The sequence below is a fragment of the Lissotriton helveticus genome, chromosome 1_1 (genome assembly GCF_964261635.1).
Source record: "Lissotriton helveticus chromosome 1_1, aLisHel1.1, whole genome shotgun sequence".
NCBI classification, from domain to species: Eukaryota; Metazoa; Chordata; class Amphibia; order Caudata; family Salamandridae; genus Lissotriton; species Lissotriton helveticus.
This window is the reverse complement of record NC_136057.1, coordinates 857871010-857887651: the sequence shown is the minus strand read 5'-3', so window position 1 is coordinate 857887651 and position 16642 is coordinate 857871010. Positions and strand designations below refer to the sequence as shown.

The 16642-nt window shown below is 40.4% G+C and overlaps 1 protein-coding gene across 1 annotated transcript; it reads left to right on the top strand.

Annotated features, from left to right (window-relative positions):
* The first annotated feature begins 7592 nt into the window (after window positions 1-7592).
* LOC144771018 (interleukin-17A-like) lies at window positions 7593-12650 on the top strand. Its single transcript, XM_078655860.1, has 3 exons — window positions 7593-7680; window positions 8457-8704; window positions 11884-12650. Exons 1-3 carry the CDS (start codon window positions 7648-7650, stop codon window positions 12104-12106), a joined length of 504 nt encoding a protein of 167 aa, XP_078511986.1. The 5' UTR covers window positions 7593-7647; the 3' UTR covers window positions 12107-12650.
* Window positions 12651-16642: the final 3992 nt, after the last annotated feature.

Below are 16642 nucleotides of genomic sequence, written 5' to 3'. Positions count from 1 at the left end.
CTCAACCTGTACGTCTTACTAATTTCCCTTTATTTTTGATGTTTGTGTATCTTAGTGACGCTTGCCTATGTGTACTAATTCAAGTAACCCTTGTTCCTAAAAATGGCCGCCGCTTGATGGGTTTCTTCCGAGCATGCGTTAGTCACACTCACGTGAAGGGACGTATTTGCAGTTTTGGTGGGAATTCTTGCGCCTGCGCACTTGCGTCTAAAATGGTTGTCTGTACACTCAAATGGTGAAGCTTGCGCAAAACGCTTTACGTTATTGTTTGTTGCACTAATTCATAATGGCATCATATATTTTTATAGTAAGAGGTATAGAGTAGCTATTCATGGGTCATTATATTTCACGTTATTAATGTGTTTTCGCTTACTTTTCATGTACTGCGATATTGGGGGTCTGAGGGAGACGCGAACCATCTTGAAGGTCCCTACTGCGCATGTCGCGCAGGCAGAGAGAAGGCAACCTTGAGCAGTGGAACTCAGCCAGCTGGCAGCCACAGTCAAGATGCTCCTGTGAACGCAACCTCTGACCCAGCAGGATGGAGCTGATCTGTTCCTAGCTTGCTACAAATGTTATTTTCTATTGTATTCTGTCAAATATCTCGTGAGAACCCCAAAATCACTAGGCGGTCCCAGAGTATGGAAATTTAGGCTTATAGACGTAAATTGTGATTAGTGTGTTAACCTATCCTAGGTGGGGACCAATCGAAATTGGGGATTCTGACACTTGCAACATTTGGGGGGTGGTACACTGACCCGAAAACAGTATAACTAGCCTAGGTTTAGCTCGAGAAATTGTCCGACTTGTCTGAATAGCTGACCTGTCACTGACCCAACGCACTCAATAGGTGACTGATACAGAGGTGCTGCGGAGCACTCTGTCCGAAATATACCATAAACTCTGGACGTTTTACTAAACCTAAGTGCTGGCGGAGCACTTTGCTGGAGAGTTCGCTAACCCAATCGGGGTTCGGACTGATAACTGCAGAGAGGTTGGAGCGCAGGCGTTGCTTCCGAACTGCGGGTGCTGGTCGTGCCTTGGTGGTCCTGTCCTGATCCTAATCTGGTTTTCCTGTCCTGTCCTGGGGTTTCCAAACTGCACCTGCTGTCCCATAGATGACTGTCCTTCCTTGGGGTATTTGTCCTTGACTGATCCGTGGCCAGGGTTGGTCTTCACACCATTCTAGGTAAATATATAGTGCTGAGACTCTATACTGCACCTTTATTTTCTGTCTATTTGCTTTAATAAAGACATACTCCTGCACATAATTGACTTTCCATGCTTTCGCAAAGCTACAGAATGAAAGCTAATACGTTATTGATATTTTTCTAGCATGTTCCTATGTTACCCTTTCTTTTAGTACAATTCTTCATACCGTTTATGAAATATAGATGTGGTTTATAATTTTCTCTTCTTGAATTGATCGAAGTAAGGTTTCTAGAAATATAGCGTGTTCCCTCTTCTTTCCCTTCCTATAGATGTATAGGATCTCCTAAACGTTATAGTATTTTCCCAGTAGTTAAATTTTAGAGTTGTGTCTAAAGAAAAGTGTCCTCAGTTATAATCAATCCCTTTTTGAAAACTCTATTCCTGATTTTACTACTTAGCATGTTCTCTGTTCTTACCTTCCTATAGACTCATAAATGGTTGCCTTAATTTTTTTCCTTTATGGTTACATACTGTTTGATATGTTGATTATTGACTGCCTGTTGGTAGTAAATTGTATGCTCTCCGAATCTGAATTCTAGATAAACTTTTAAAACTTTCCAGTAGTTTGTGGTCATTTTATGAATACAAAGAGAAATATAAAGTTGGTATTGTGTTGCCTGCCTTTCTTTCACAGCTAGATCCCTGATCCATTGTGATCATAGGTACCCGTAACGGTGGATTGGTAAGTCGGGTACACGAGGAATAAAATAGGAATGGAACTAGGGTTACTGGTAGTAGAGTGTAAGGTCACCCGATTAATGTATATGATAAATTGAAACAAGTATATGGGCCTGGTACGTGTATGGTGAAATTATTTGGCCGGGTGACCTGCGATCTCTATCACCTCAACATGTTTAGCTTTTGACTTACTTTTTCCGTCAGAAAGCATGACAACCCCTCCTTAGAAGAAGGCCTGGGGGGAACCAAGTCCTCATTCTGGTGCGAGGGAGACTCGCTAATCAAGCGTGATGCATTTTTGGAGGAATTAGACGGCACAAAGGGTACCAATTTTCTCTTTCTGCTATCCCCCGCAGAATAGGCCAACGCTTTTGACAACAGACTGAGCATAAAGTTTTCCATTCCTTTGGAAAGGAGCTTCATGGATGCTTCAACAGCATTCCCCACAGTAGTATGAATAAATGCATTTAAATCACTCTTAAAGGCTTCGCCTTCTTCATTTTGCAGTTCGGACCCTGAAGAACTGTTGAGTTCCATTGTGGAAGAAATGAGGAGCCTAAGTAGAGCAAGGGTTAAGTTGATGGACAGGGAGGAGCCGGAGACTGAAAAATGTGCAGAAACCAGCACAGGACATTCCCACAAAAGGAGGGGTTAAAGAGGGAAGAGGCTCCAGGCTCAGAGTGGTCACCAGGAGAGAATGCCGTCAAAATGGGGACGCGCTCTCACAGAGAGAAGGAACTGTAGGAAACCGCCGCGCGCAAGCAAAGGAAACAGCAGGAGACTCTGAAAAAGGGAAGCGCTGTATTAATACAGACGGACACCATGAGGGACAGAATGCAGACGCCTCGCGACGCGGTAGGCTGAAAAGACTACGCGCATGAGTGAAAGAAACAGCTGAGCAGCGCGAGTGCGAGCTAAGGGACAATACTGGGGCAGAAGTAGGCATTCAATTACGGTAACAATAAATGACAAATTTCAACAATGAATAACTATATAAATGCATAAACAGGGGAGCAACGAAGAGAAGGCCCTTATTTGACTGCAAGCAGCAAGAAAAGAGTACTGTTCGCAGTCAGTTATGACGTTATACATGTAGCTACTGCCTGATTGGTTATAATGTTCTGTTTTATTGCGTTCCCATTGGCCAGTTGTTTTGCTTGGCCCTCTGGGAACTGTAGTCTTAGTGCTTATCTTGGCTTCTATGTAAATAAAGGCAAGATAAGAAAGCATAATATGAGCCTCCGGTCTTGACATAAAATTAGGCACTTAGGGCCAGATGTATCAAAGGAATTTACCGATTCGGTGTCTGTGCGAAAATGTGTTAGTACATGTGGCCCTTAGAGTTGTATTCAAGGATAAGCAAGTACATACTTCATGTGTAGTAAATCACAATTTGGAATCCACGCCACAGACCTCGCCTACCTTCTCGGCTTCCCATTTGAGAGGATAATCTCACACAATGCAAAGTAACAGATTTAGAATAATGAAGATGAATGGTTGTAACATCAAGGGTAAACATGGCCTATTGCCCTTCTAATCCAACTTCCCACACAGGCGTGCCAGTAATAACCATTATACCAAGGGATCTCCGTGGTTAGTAATTACTTCACAAATTCAGTCAGTCATTACACTCCCAGCATCTATTGTCTGTCCGTCTATCCCCAGTGACCAGAGCATGGGTTGAAGTTGAACCTCAGTTTTGAAGACCGTGGTGCTGCTGTGAATGTCCTGGGATTCATCAACCGTAGTCTGGAAATGTGCTTCTAAATTTGGATTCTTGGCAAATTTGCAATCATCTTGGCAAACACTGCTTTCAAAAAGGCCACCAAAGGAGAAGCAGCTGAAACAAATTGATGAAATGTAGTAACGTTTCTGAAAGAATTGCCATTAACCTTTTGTAATGGTATAGGGGAGCAGTGGTCCCAGCTAAGCAGTCTTGCTAAAGATTGTGATGTCATGCATGACATGTTGAGAAGCTAAACATAAAGAAAATTGATAAGCATTTAGCCATCCTAACTTATTCCTTTTTTTTCCAGAAGTGTCAAACAAGATAAAGGAGTACCAGTTTCTGAATGCCTTTGTCCTGTTTCCTCCTGCTACAATAATGCAGCTAACAATTACATCATCAGTAAATGGGGTTTCGCCTTCACTGCTGAGCATTTAATCTAGCCAGAGAATGATGATTGTGTCACTTATACTATTTATACACCTTAAGAAGCAACAACAGCAGGGCAGTTTTGAAAAGAACGTTATACCCTATTCTTGCCTTCTGCTTGCTACGATTTGTTGTTGCCGAAAGATGCCTTTTCTCCAAACAAAAACATTGTATCATTGCATTTGAAAGACCAAATGGAAGTATTTGGATGAAAACAGACCCAAAATGATTGTATTTATTGTAAACATAACCATAACTGTCACAAGTGGATGATCGCAAAAGAAGCTGTAATATCAGAAGATCTTTCCTGACAAAAATGTATAACTTAACATGCAGACACCGAAGTGCCTACAAGTTGGCTGTATTCAATGTGGAGCAGAATTGTGCAGGCAGTGAGTGGGGCTTTCTTAAATCCACTTTCCGCTCAACCCAAAACAAAGCCCTGATTTAAAGGTCTATCAGCCTTCTTTGCTTGAGTATATCATCATCTAGTTTTATTCTGCCACAAAACCATAAAAGCACAATAAAACCATGACAATATCAACTGTAAGAGTACTTAAAGAAATATTTTTAAATCCATGAGAATTACAACATTTTATGATATCTTTTTGGGCTCACATATAAAAGTCTTTACAAACTCATAACCTTGAGCTACAGTGCATTTCTCCTTCACAGTTTCAGTGATTGGGTGATACAATTTAAGACTGAGCAGCATATCGTTTTGGACTTCAAGCGTTGGAGGAAACACAAACCCTCCTGGTGATTATTAAAAAAATCTCCTTCTTAAAAATGGGCACGGAAACTGTAGCCTGAGAGAAAAATATAGTGAGTAAAAGAGCATAAAGTGCTTCATAGAATGATGTGATTTTCCATCACACAGGCAGTAAGGTAATGTTGGAAACCACGTATCTGGCAATGGAAAAGCTGCCAAAAAGTGGATCTTATTTCCACGTAACCTATTCAGGTAGAACTTTGGCTCGGGTTCATTTGCCCAGGTTAAATAGGGCTCCATACATTTGTAGAAAGTAGCATATATGATTGAACAATGACCAGGTCTAGTACCTTCATGAGCCCAGCCTCCTCACTATATACAATATATTTTTCTTGCTTGAGTATAATAATGGATGGGAGCTATCTGAAGCCTAACTCCTAGATGCCATAGCAACAGAAGAATACAAAGTCGACCAGCATGTTATCACTTCAAAAGTACTTAAGAGAAACTATGATTTAGAGGCAGGTTTTTACCCTTGTTCAACTCTCTATGTAAGAGATGTGCTTGCACTGTAAGAAGGCAAGATGCATCTGTCTGCATGAATAATTACACAAGTATTGATGTGAATGGCAACTACTTTTTTTTGTTTTATAGCACTACACATCCCAATGTAAGGTGTGAGAGCACTTTACATCACACACAGAGACACAATAACTCATACAAGTGTGTATCTCAAAGTACAGGAAATGTTATATAAAACACTGATGGTTATAACTTATAATGTATAGGATTCACATATTGTCCATACTCGCAGCCATTATATATTGAGAGTGAAATTATGGGAGATACACAGAGTCAAGATATAAAGCCTAATGCACTGATTGTGGTTATCTGTACTAATAAGACCTGATTACATACCAAAGGAACTCTTCTTTGCAATCTTAGAATAGCAACAGATTGAGAAAAAAAACAATAAGGCTCTAAACCCATGACCTACAGTTTGAATGTAGCTCCTTGCTGCCGGTAAATACATCACTGTGCTATATTAGGATTGCAACTTATGAACCGGAAGTAACAAAATGATCTCAATGTGAAAAGCAGCACCCCACTTACCAATGTAATCAAAACGCAAATCTGTGGTTTGCAATAGGCACTTTAACCCTACATTCTGCTTTATGAGTAAAAACTGTGACTGGACAAAGCACAGAACTCTCCCAGAACTATGTTAACCACTAGCGTTATCTTACCACTATTATGATCTCATCAAAATTGCTGCACAATTACCTGCAAAATGGGGAGTCCTAACACTGTGAGAAATGTTAAACACAGTGGCTTTCTGACCAATTTAGTATTCCAGATTTACTGTCACAGACGTCCTTGCTGCCAATTTCTTTGCAGTATATTTTTTTCAAAATAGGTATATTAGTTGTATGTCAGACTCTGCTTTTCAAGCTCCGCCCCTCGTAACTCCATTCCCCTTCCTCTGCTACAGCTTGACCCCCAATATAGTGATTTCCAGAGTACATTTTTCCAATAGCACCATTGGAACTGAATAAAGATACCGAGCTGCAAACTTGAGGGTAGGGAGCTGGATATTATGTCAGCATGCTACTCACATATAATTAGCAGAACAGCGTTGTATTAACACGGCGCAGAAGTGGCCTTATTCAGTTACATACCTGCCAACTCACACGGTGCCACCTGCCACCGTGTGACATACCATATTGGCGGCGTTCAAGCGGTCAGCCGGTGAGGAGCCAATGTCATATGGTGGCAGGGAAAATGAGCTGAAAACAACTGCAAATAGTGTTTTTCCAGCAAAATTTTTGAGGCTTTGAACTGCTGACGTTCATTGAGGAATGTAAAAAGACCCTAGTGCATCGGCACCAGCCTCAGCAAGTGTTTTCTTTGGGTTGGGGAGGAGAGGGCTGGGATCACTTTGGGGTTCAAAAGTGCCTCTGCACGAGGTCCCGCCCCCCTTCTCACATAGTAAAAATGTTGTTCCAGTTGGCAGGTATGCAGTTACACATTAAAGTGTAATTTGTGCATCCAGGCAGACTATCCAACTGCATTCCTTCATTTGAGTATTCCCACTGCTCGCTCGGGGAGGCAAAATTCTCCTTCCTGCCCCACAGATATATTAGTTTAAATATTTTTTTATCTTTTCAGCTAATAAACTGTCAGTTACAACAATACCATGCAAATAATAACTATTATTCCCCCCAAAAAAGGCAGCTAATCATAGCTTCACAGCTGCATTTACTCATGCGGATTGGATTTGGGCATACGTAAATTCAATCCACTTTTAATGGTAGATTCCTGTATAAAAGGCGGGGATTTAAAGCAATTGTTCAGGACATGTTTTATAAACCCAAAGTAAGGCGGGCCGGAGCTGTGGAGAGCTGCTTCTGTGAGTCTGTTCGATAGAAGGAAGTGATGACATCATTGAGGGTAGTTTGGGAAGCAGCCACGGAAATGCCAAGCTGCCACCGTTGTGCACGTGCTGCAAAGGTAAATATAACCCGATAAGGAAGAGAAACCACTTGCGGATTTGTGCTGGATGGCAGAGCAACATCATAAATTATACTGCACGAGGAACGAGCATACAAAGTCTCTTTTTATGCGCTGTCGCCAGGTTATCCCGGAGCGACGCTTTCCTCATTCAGGCGCGTTCCTTGTCTCTCAACTGGTAGAAATAAACTTTTCTGAATGAAAGGGAAGACCTGGGGCCAGAACGAGTAACACAGGGGGGAAAGTCAGCTGGAAGGGGGTGAACCAAGAGGCACTTCACTATGGAAAGCCCGGGCGCCCTGAAAAGTCCTATAAATGGGCAGAGACTCCAAGCTCCCGACCGAGGAAGGCCCACGCGAGAGAAACCCAGAAGAGCAGAATGATTTTCAGGACCTCAGCATGCTCCATTGTGGTAAGAACCCCTTTGCCTTCTATGAAATAGCAAAATAATGTATGTCATAGGGTTTACACATTCTTTCATCAGCTGCTGGTTAAGCCACTTAAGTGTGTGATCTTGGCTGAAACCTTTCTAGCAGAACCTGGAAGCCATGCTGCTATTTCATGTCTGCAGTGGTGGGGCGTGAGGGCGCTTAGCGGGTCAGGCTACAGCAGTGTCTGTAATCGATATGGCCTGATAGAAAAGCATTGAGGTCTTTTCAAAGCAACTCTTTCTATGCGTCTGGAGACTAGTTCTAAAAATCTGAATACAAACAAGTAACATCTCTGGGTGTAATCTTTGTTATAAAAAAGTGAGATAGTTGAGGAGTCTCGTGTTGTCACGCTGCGTCATTTAAAGAAGTGTATGTCCATCAGACAGGGAACGAGTATGACACTCTGCAGTCCTCACACAACTGCTCTTGACGTTTCCACTTTAAGGAGAGGCTAGATACCGTCTTCTTAGAACAGGCTTCTACCGATAGGGAGGGATGCTGCAGACTGGATAGAGATATCCTTGTCAGCAGGCAGATATTGGTGCATGGTGTCCAAGAGCGCTGAAGGGACATTGAAAGGCATGTTTCATGAAATACTTTTAGCATAGTATAGCTTTGCATCACACAGCATTCAGTGGCAGCGTGTCACAGCATTTTTCTAATCGTACAATAATTTCCGCCAAATTGTACTTGACCAAAGGTTGCCTCTTAATTAATTTAACATTCTCCACTTGTATTTCTTCATTTCCCCTTACAGGCCATCACACTACTGGCCCTTTGTTCCCCAGCAATTTTGCTTCCGACCGAATATCTTGGCCAAGAGCTGCCTCATGAAAATTATCCAGAAAGAGACCTGACAGCGAAGACCAGAGACAGGTGCCCTGGTAGAGGGAGTGCCAGGTTCCCTCACATTGCTAGAATTGACCTCCGGGCCATTGACGCTGGTGCTGAAGACAAGATGGTGGCAGACATCAGTAGCCGATCACTCACACCTTGGGAGTACAGGTACTGATTCACAGCTCTTGACACTACAGGAATTGATTCGAAACATCTTATCTAAGAATATGCCACGTTACCTTGCATGCGTTTTTTAACGCATGACATTATAACATGGTCATTACAGCAATGCTTTGTAACAACACATGCCATTACAGCGCAAGTCAGAACAACGACATGCCCTTGGGGGGGGGGGGAGAGAAGCTGGATGTTGGTATAGTATCATTTACTATTCCAACTCCAGTCTGTGCAACACTAGGGAAGGTGTTGGATTTTAAATCCAGTTCCTCTGAACCCTAGAGCAAATCGTTGTTCCGACATGCAGAGTAATGGAATGAGTTGTAACAACGCAGTCGTTGTAATGACTGCATTGTAATGGCATGCGGTGTTCCGGAATCGTGGTAAATGATGTTTACCCTTATTTAAACATGGCCAATGTGTACTTCCTTTGAGAAATGTTTCAACTTGAGAATCCACTAGTTGTAATTTTAAATATTTGGTAATGGGCACACAAAAGCAGCTTGGGCAGTGCCACAAAGGGCTAGCTCAGGCACTTTCTCTAAGCCCCTTCTGTGGTAGGGAGTAGGAGAGAAACATTCAACGCTTCCTAATACTCGTCACATTAATCCTCCAATGAACATATTGTTTTTAGGTCACATCAATGTTTTCCAGTAAATGATGCACCAGTCATATACATATTAGAATTAGAGCCACATCCTCACTGCTATTTTTAAAAATCTCCTAAAACAAATGACAACAATGTTGATAGATCCAACAGTGATTTGCCAGCAGATATCATTTGATAGGATATAATAATGGTCGGTGTCTCGGATAAAAGTGGATTCAGCTCTAGCTTGCTGAAGGAATTGTAATATATTTTTAGGGGTGAAACCTAATCAACCCATGGTGGCAAATGTATCGATTTGTTTATTTCTGCATCACTAAATACTCATGGGAAACAGCTTCAAATGTATACAGTATATCAATGAATCAGGAATGAGAGGCGAGGCATGTCAGGGGAGGGTGGATGGGAAGAGAGTCGGAAGAGACTAATGCCTAGTGAGAAGATCAGTATTTAGAAGAGGTCGAGAGCCAAGGGATTCCATGAAGTTATAGGAAAGGCGTTTCTGGGTCTACAATTAACATTCAGCTCTCCGTATTAATGTTGATATTTTTCCATACACAGAGGACATGGCCGGGATCCTTGTCTTCTCCACAGACGCTCTTATTTTGTTCCAACTGGAGATGATAAGGAAGCTGAACACAGAAGTTAGGGAAGCAGCCCCCTAGTTTGATTCTGGTGCTTGTGAAAATCTAGACGTAGAAATCATGTCAGATAGATGTATGTGCAGCAGAAAGTGGCATTAAACTTGAGCATAAAGGAACTGTTGTTTCAACAATGGAGCACAAAGCAAACCTCATCGACTGACCCTCTATTGCATATCAGTAGCTAGTCTCAAGACTGTGCCTCTGTACAGCTCCACAGCAATTTTTGTAATGAACAAGCACACAGAGGTTGCCACAAACTTTCCTCACTGAACTCCCTTGCAAGAAATTGTGAAAAGCTCTTTCGAAAGATGTCATAAACTAATGAGTCAATGTTTTCTTTTTTCCTATAAATTCCCATGGTGCACAAAAATTAAAACATTACCATTTAGGTCATATAGGTTGGGCATTCCCAGTATCTTTTACTAAGAACCATATAGCTGAATGGGGGTCGGGAAGGGGGGTTTGGTGTCTAACAAATATGATTACATTATTATTTCTAACATTTCTACCTCTTAAATGATCTGTTATCTTCAGACCAGTGAAGTGATAGCATGTTGTCACTCCACCCCATGGCAGACAGCATTTTCTAATTGCAGAGACATTCTGGTGGCCGACTGCTGGCAGTTTAGTCATGCCTTGATCCTCTGCCAGCCTAGCTTGCACAGACTGACAGCCCCTACTTTGGGCGCCTTTTGTTTTCATTCTTTCAGGTGACTGAATGTTGACAAGAATAATAAGCCAAGTTTATTTTAAGCCCTTAACCTGTCAAATGACATTTCTGATTAAATTATCTACTTTGTTTTCTCATTCTGATGGTTGCTTTGTGAGTGTAGGCGCACTGAAACATGCATTTAACAATAGAAACCATAGCACACTGGGTGAGGAGTAGCCATCACATTGTAATGCCACTTGCCTATACTGGCCAATCCTAAAATAGTTAGGGTGAAAGATAACTAACACCCCAACGAAATATCGTAACTTTTTTTGCCCATGTTAACTCTTCACTGGTCCTTTAGAAAGACGAACAACATTCTGGCAAAAAGGAGCCATGCAAATGCTTAGCTGTACTCCTGAAAGAGTGTTTGGATCTGTGCTTGCGTGTGTAAGAATCATTCAGCAGCTGTAGTCCAGAAATCTGCAAACACAGAAGGGAAATCATCACATGCATCGGTCTCAACAGCGACATTGGATTCGCTCATTGTGGGGCAATTGTTGAATCATTGCTGAGACAACTTGAGATCCTCGAGAAAATTATGTGTGTAATTTACACTAGCTAATGACGGATCCAATAATTCTAAATAAATACACAAATTAAACTCTGGGCTTGAATACCAGCTGTAGAACAAGGGTGAAGTTGGAGGACAAGTGTTAAAGATAATATCATAGCTCATAATTGTTTTCCAATTGCCTACAGTTGTAGGGATGAAACTGGGAAAAACAAGGTCAGATACGGTGGTCACAAAATTTGAGCTATATTAAAAAAAGGGGAAGACAGAAAGGCAATTGAGAAATAAGAGAAGATAAAAAAACATGGATGAAGAAAGGTGGGAAGGAAGGAAGGAAAATGGAATATAAATAGGGAAGGGAATCCAGTGGGACGCAAGGTAAGAGGTGTAATAGAGCGATGAATATAGTAGAGTAAAGCAAAGAGGGGACGCAAGGAGAGGGAGACAAGGAGTAGGAAAATGACTAAAGAAAAAGCAGGTACAAAGGAGGAAGGATTCAATAGAATAAAGGAAATAGTGAACCCCGGATCGCCATAAGCACCTTTCTAAAGTCTTATTGCACAAAAAACTCAATAATCAGGATGATTGATATCTCTCCTCACCTGTAGTATACAGCTGTATTATTGCATGTGATTGAAACGTCTTGTAATGCGCCCTCCCTTTAAACTTTGCATTGTTCTGTTTTCTTTGCAGTGTGGATAAGGATGTGAACAGATACCCTGAGGTCATCGTGGAAGCCAAATGCCTTCGCTCCAAGTGCCTGGACGGTAACGGGCGCTCCATTCCCATCAGGCACCAAATCCTTGTGCTGCGCCGGGAGCAGAAGGGCTGCAGCCAGAGTTACAAGCTGGAGAAGCAATGGGTCACTTTTGGGTGCACCTGTGTCCCGGCTGACATCATCTATGCCTCAAACTGAGGACCTGTGGGGCTCACACTGGCCTGGCCTCAGATCCGCTCAATACCTGTCATCGTCTGTCACTGAAGGACTCTTAACAAAATGTCAAAGTCATAAAACCCTACACAGAAAGGCGCGGTAATGACAAGTCTTATCAGCGAGTGCTTGACATATCCATTTTAATGAGTCTTGCTAGGTCATTGACACAACACAGCCCTTATCAAAGCTTTGTGTAAATGTCTGAAGCTTTTCAGGTCATATTAAAGGGACACCTTGAACCGTTTCAAACCATTTTGCAGGCAACTAATGCTTGTGAAGGTGGGTCCAACAATGGGTTTTATACTATTTTATTTAGATGAAGTGAACATTTTGACAGATTATGACAGATTTTGAATCTGAAAGTCCACAAATGTATCCATTTACATTTTAGTAGCTAAATTAACTTCCTATTTTTTGGACTATGATCTGGATATATTTATGTATTTATTTTTCTATCCATGTATTTATGTTTTATTTAAAATTTTGAAGAAATAATGTGTGTCCACTAAGTCGCTACACAAGACAGTGCACCCAGTTTTTAACATAATTGTTTGAATAAAAGTTTTATAAACTACTTTCTTTGCACATAGTTTCTTATATATCAATTGAAGGATCTAATAAAACATATTCAATAACAACATTTCTACGATTGGCAGCATCAGATTGAAATAACTTTCAAAGTTATGCTGCACTTCAGTCCTGTATGTTCGTTCTGTAAAAGTGGATGCTTACAACATCCAAGGGTGGATGTTATGCCAACCCTCATACTTGCAGGAGTTACAATTATATAAGAAACCACTCTGCATTATTTACTTTACCAACTATTATTTATTGATTTTTTCAAGCATTTTAAAATAAGCACATAACAAGATGCAACCCATAGCATCCAGGTAATCTCACAGTATACATGCATTTGAGAGATGGGAATCAGCTGGGGGTGGAAAGACCCAAAGAATTCCTCTCCGGGCATCACAGGCTCCTTCTGCAGTACCAGGAGTTCAGCCTGTGCCCCTACTCCTCTGCCCAGCCCAGCCCCCATTCCCCGCAAGGAGCTAATGATTCCCACGCAGTGGCATAGGAGGGAGACACCAAAATGATACAAAGAGAACCATTGGGTGGACAATGGGTGGAGTGGGATGCTGGAGGGGGCTCTCCTCAGTGACCCCAATGACTGAAATTAGAAACGCTGAGCAAAATAGTCAACCCTAGCAAGAGCGGATCTAATTAGTCTTCTTTCCCATTTTAACTTTAAAATATTTTCATATTGAATTATATAAGATTTATATTACTTTTTTATTTTTTCTTAATCCAGGACGCAATATTTGCGCTGCTGATTGACAGAATTTCATGAATTTGCTTTTTGTTCAAAATTGCTTCTTGTTACTTCGAGTTCATCAGATTGAGGCTCTCTAGTTTGGAACATTGTTAGAGTGAGAGACTCCCTACAAAGACTTGATCACAACAGCCTCCACGTTTTCCTTAAAAACGGCAACATATTCTTACAGAAGCATTGATTATGATTTGTTTAGCAGAGAAAAAAATAACTTCAAAGCTAAATAAAATGTAATCCTCTCGACACTCGCCATTTTAAACTGGTGTAATAACTTTTCCACTGTTTTAAATACATCATTTGCAATGTGTTCATTCAAAATCTTTTATGGAAATATATTAGGTATTAGAACAGTTATTAGTTTGGTTGATCGAATTAATGATGAAAACCAGTTTCCAAAATGATTGTGTCAGATGACAACCTAGGTGCCCCACAGATTCTTATTTAGATACATTAATGACCAAAATTTAAATTAAACCCATTCACATTCACATTCAAACTGCAGCTTAGTTAAATTTTTTGAGTCATTTTAAAACACTGAGCTATCAGAAAGACTCAGACTTATGAAGGACAAATACACGAAGCTAGAAATGAAATAATATTGCTTTATAATCCTTCACGCGATGAAACTGTGGGTTGTAGGACAATCTTAAAGGGAAAGGATGCTATTAACTGACTGCACCGAAAGTAGATATTGATATTGCCATGAGCAGCACTTGAGCTTCTGCCTCTATTGATTGCAAGCTGCAACCAGACAAATCTGTGAATGGGGAATCTCTATTCTATAACGAAGGAGAATGGTACATTATTAATGGCTGTAGCTACATGCATGTATCCCAGCAACACTGTGCGTCTTGCACCCATGAACTCTAAACTTGCTGTGAATTTGAGCCTGCTTTGGCTTTCTATTGTTTCTGAAGTATGTGGTTTCTTTATGCTGTAAAATATTGCTTAGTTATTTTTTCTGAGATGCCAACATGTCTTCTTACCCTCCTGAGAACCACAGTGTCATTTTCTAAAACAACTTTCTAAAGGGAGCTGCATTTCAGAGAAAGGCACAAGGGTTGTTGTCATTGTAGTGCATTGCTTAGTCTACTGTTGGGACATACCTAGGTAGATAAAATGTATCATTATTACCGGTTTCGGTAGGAATTAGACATTGCTCTGCAGCTCCTGCATATGTTCAGTATATCTCAGTTCTGAGGTAAGGCTTTGTCAATGAGTGACTAATTTAAGAAGTGTATTATAAATTAGCATTTTTAAGACAATCAAATGGATGTCAATTTGCTCTTGAATGTAAGGCTGTCCACATTTCATAGGTTTGATGTGTGACAATGTTTCACAAATTGATTAAGTCCTGATAGATATTATGTAACTATTTAGGTGATAATGTTAACTATCTTATGTTCTGTAAAGCCACTTCAGCGTTACAGATGTACAGAGGACTTGCAGGAATGAATTCTCTGTGAATTGGTCTTACTATAGAAAGATTGTGAGTTAAAGCTGATCATAAAACTAAATCTTCAGCTTGCACCATTTTATTTGCCCTGGAGATTACTGACCCTATTATTGAACTACAAGAATGCCCTTGAAGGGCTCTCAATATTCCCGACTTGTGCTGTCTCTGCACGTGGATCCCGGTTAACGCGGGCCTGTCACAGGCTGTCATAAATACTCACGTTAAGAGTCTAAATGGTGAAAAGACTCAACTTGATTGTTTCCAGATTCATTCTTACGAGAGATATTTTATGCAGAAATATTTCTGTTCTTGCCCTATTGACTTCGGGCTTATTTTGCGAAATATCAGAAGGAAAACTCCTCACATTAAATGAGAACGATAGACATAACGGACAGACTGATGTCCGAAAGGTAGTGAGGTAGGTTCATCTTAATTCAATTCAATAAACTTTATTTCGTTGCATTTGCATCATAAAAGATATACAATTAAAAAAATTCATTAAAATACAATTTTATAATAATCAAAAACACAGGTGGGATATAGGGTGTCTACTCAGAGTTACATTACATTATCAGTTCAGTTCATCCCGGTATACATCATCATATTTGAGTCATGGTATTTACGGCCAGTAAAATCATCACACATTTTAAATAAATATAGAGTTAAAAGTAATCAACATATTTACAAGCTAAAAGGACAATTAAATTTGCAACCACCATGGCATAATAATAAAAAATTACAGTGAGATGATAAGAAATAATAATACATGGTTGGTATACTCAACCATAAAGTTGGGTACTCGGTCATCCTTTGATTATGGCATATATAACAATCATGGTAGTATTAATTTTAAAAAGACTTCGTAAAGTTGTATGGTTAAAAATGAAGACCCATTTTTAATCTAATAAAATTAGCAGCAAGAAGAAATCTACTGATGCCAAACACAACTACTTGACCGGTATCTCTTTTTAAAATTCTACCAGCCTCCTTATAGGAATTCAAACCAATAATGCGACATAGCGGCACTATCCACTTTTTCCTTGACTTCGCATAACTGGGGCAGAAAAATAATATATGTAAGACATCTTCCCTTGAATTGTTAGAGCATAGAGTGCAGAGATCACTGCTTGTCTTCACCCAACTTTTCTCAAGAGCTTTAGTTCTCAATGTTCCATACCTGTATTTTATATACAAGGTTTTAGCTAGTGGCGGCTGTACCTCATCCAAAAATGTCTCAAAGTATGCCACATCTTTAACCATTAAAAAAATGTCAGTTAAGGGGCCATGGAGTTTTATGTATACAGAATCATAGCTTGTATAGGACCAGAAAGACATTTTGACAATTTTTCTTGAACCCACACTCATCGATTCTGGCTCGCTCCAAAAATGGGCTAGTCCTAGTTTAACTAGCCAGGATCTTACATGCTTTAACCAGTAGATTTTGCTGCCACTATCTAGATCCATGACTTCTTTCAACCCATTTTTATATTCATTCAGTTCATCTTAAGGTTCCAATATGATGTCGTCATAAGGTGACATTGAATAAATAAATAATTGTTGTGTGATTGTGTTCATGAACATGTCTATTTGTTAGCATTGATAGCAGATTCATTATCAAACGTCAGGGGGCAAGGTAACATACTGATAATGGATGCAAAAGGATTGCAGATGAGCCGACGTCAGATGGCTGGTGGGGTGGACTCATCACAAGTTTCTAATATGATGTCAT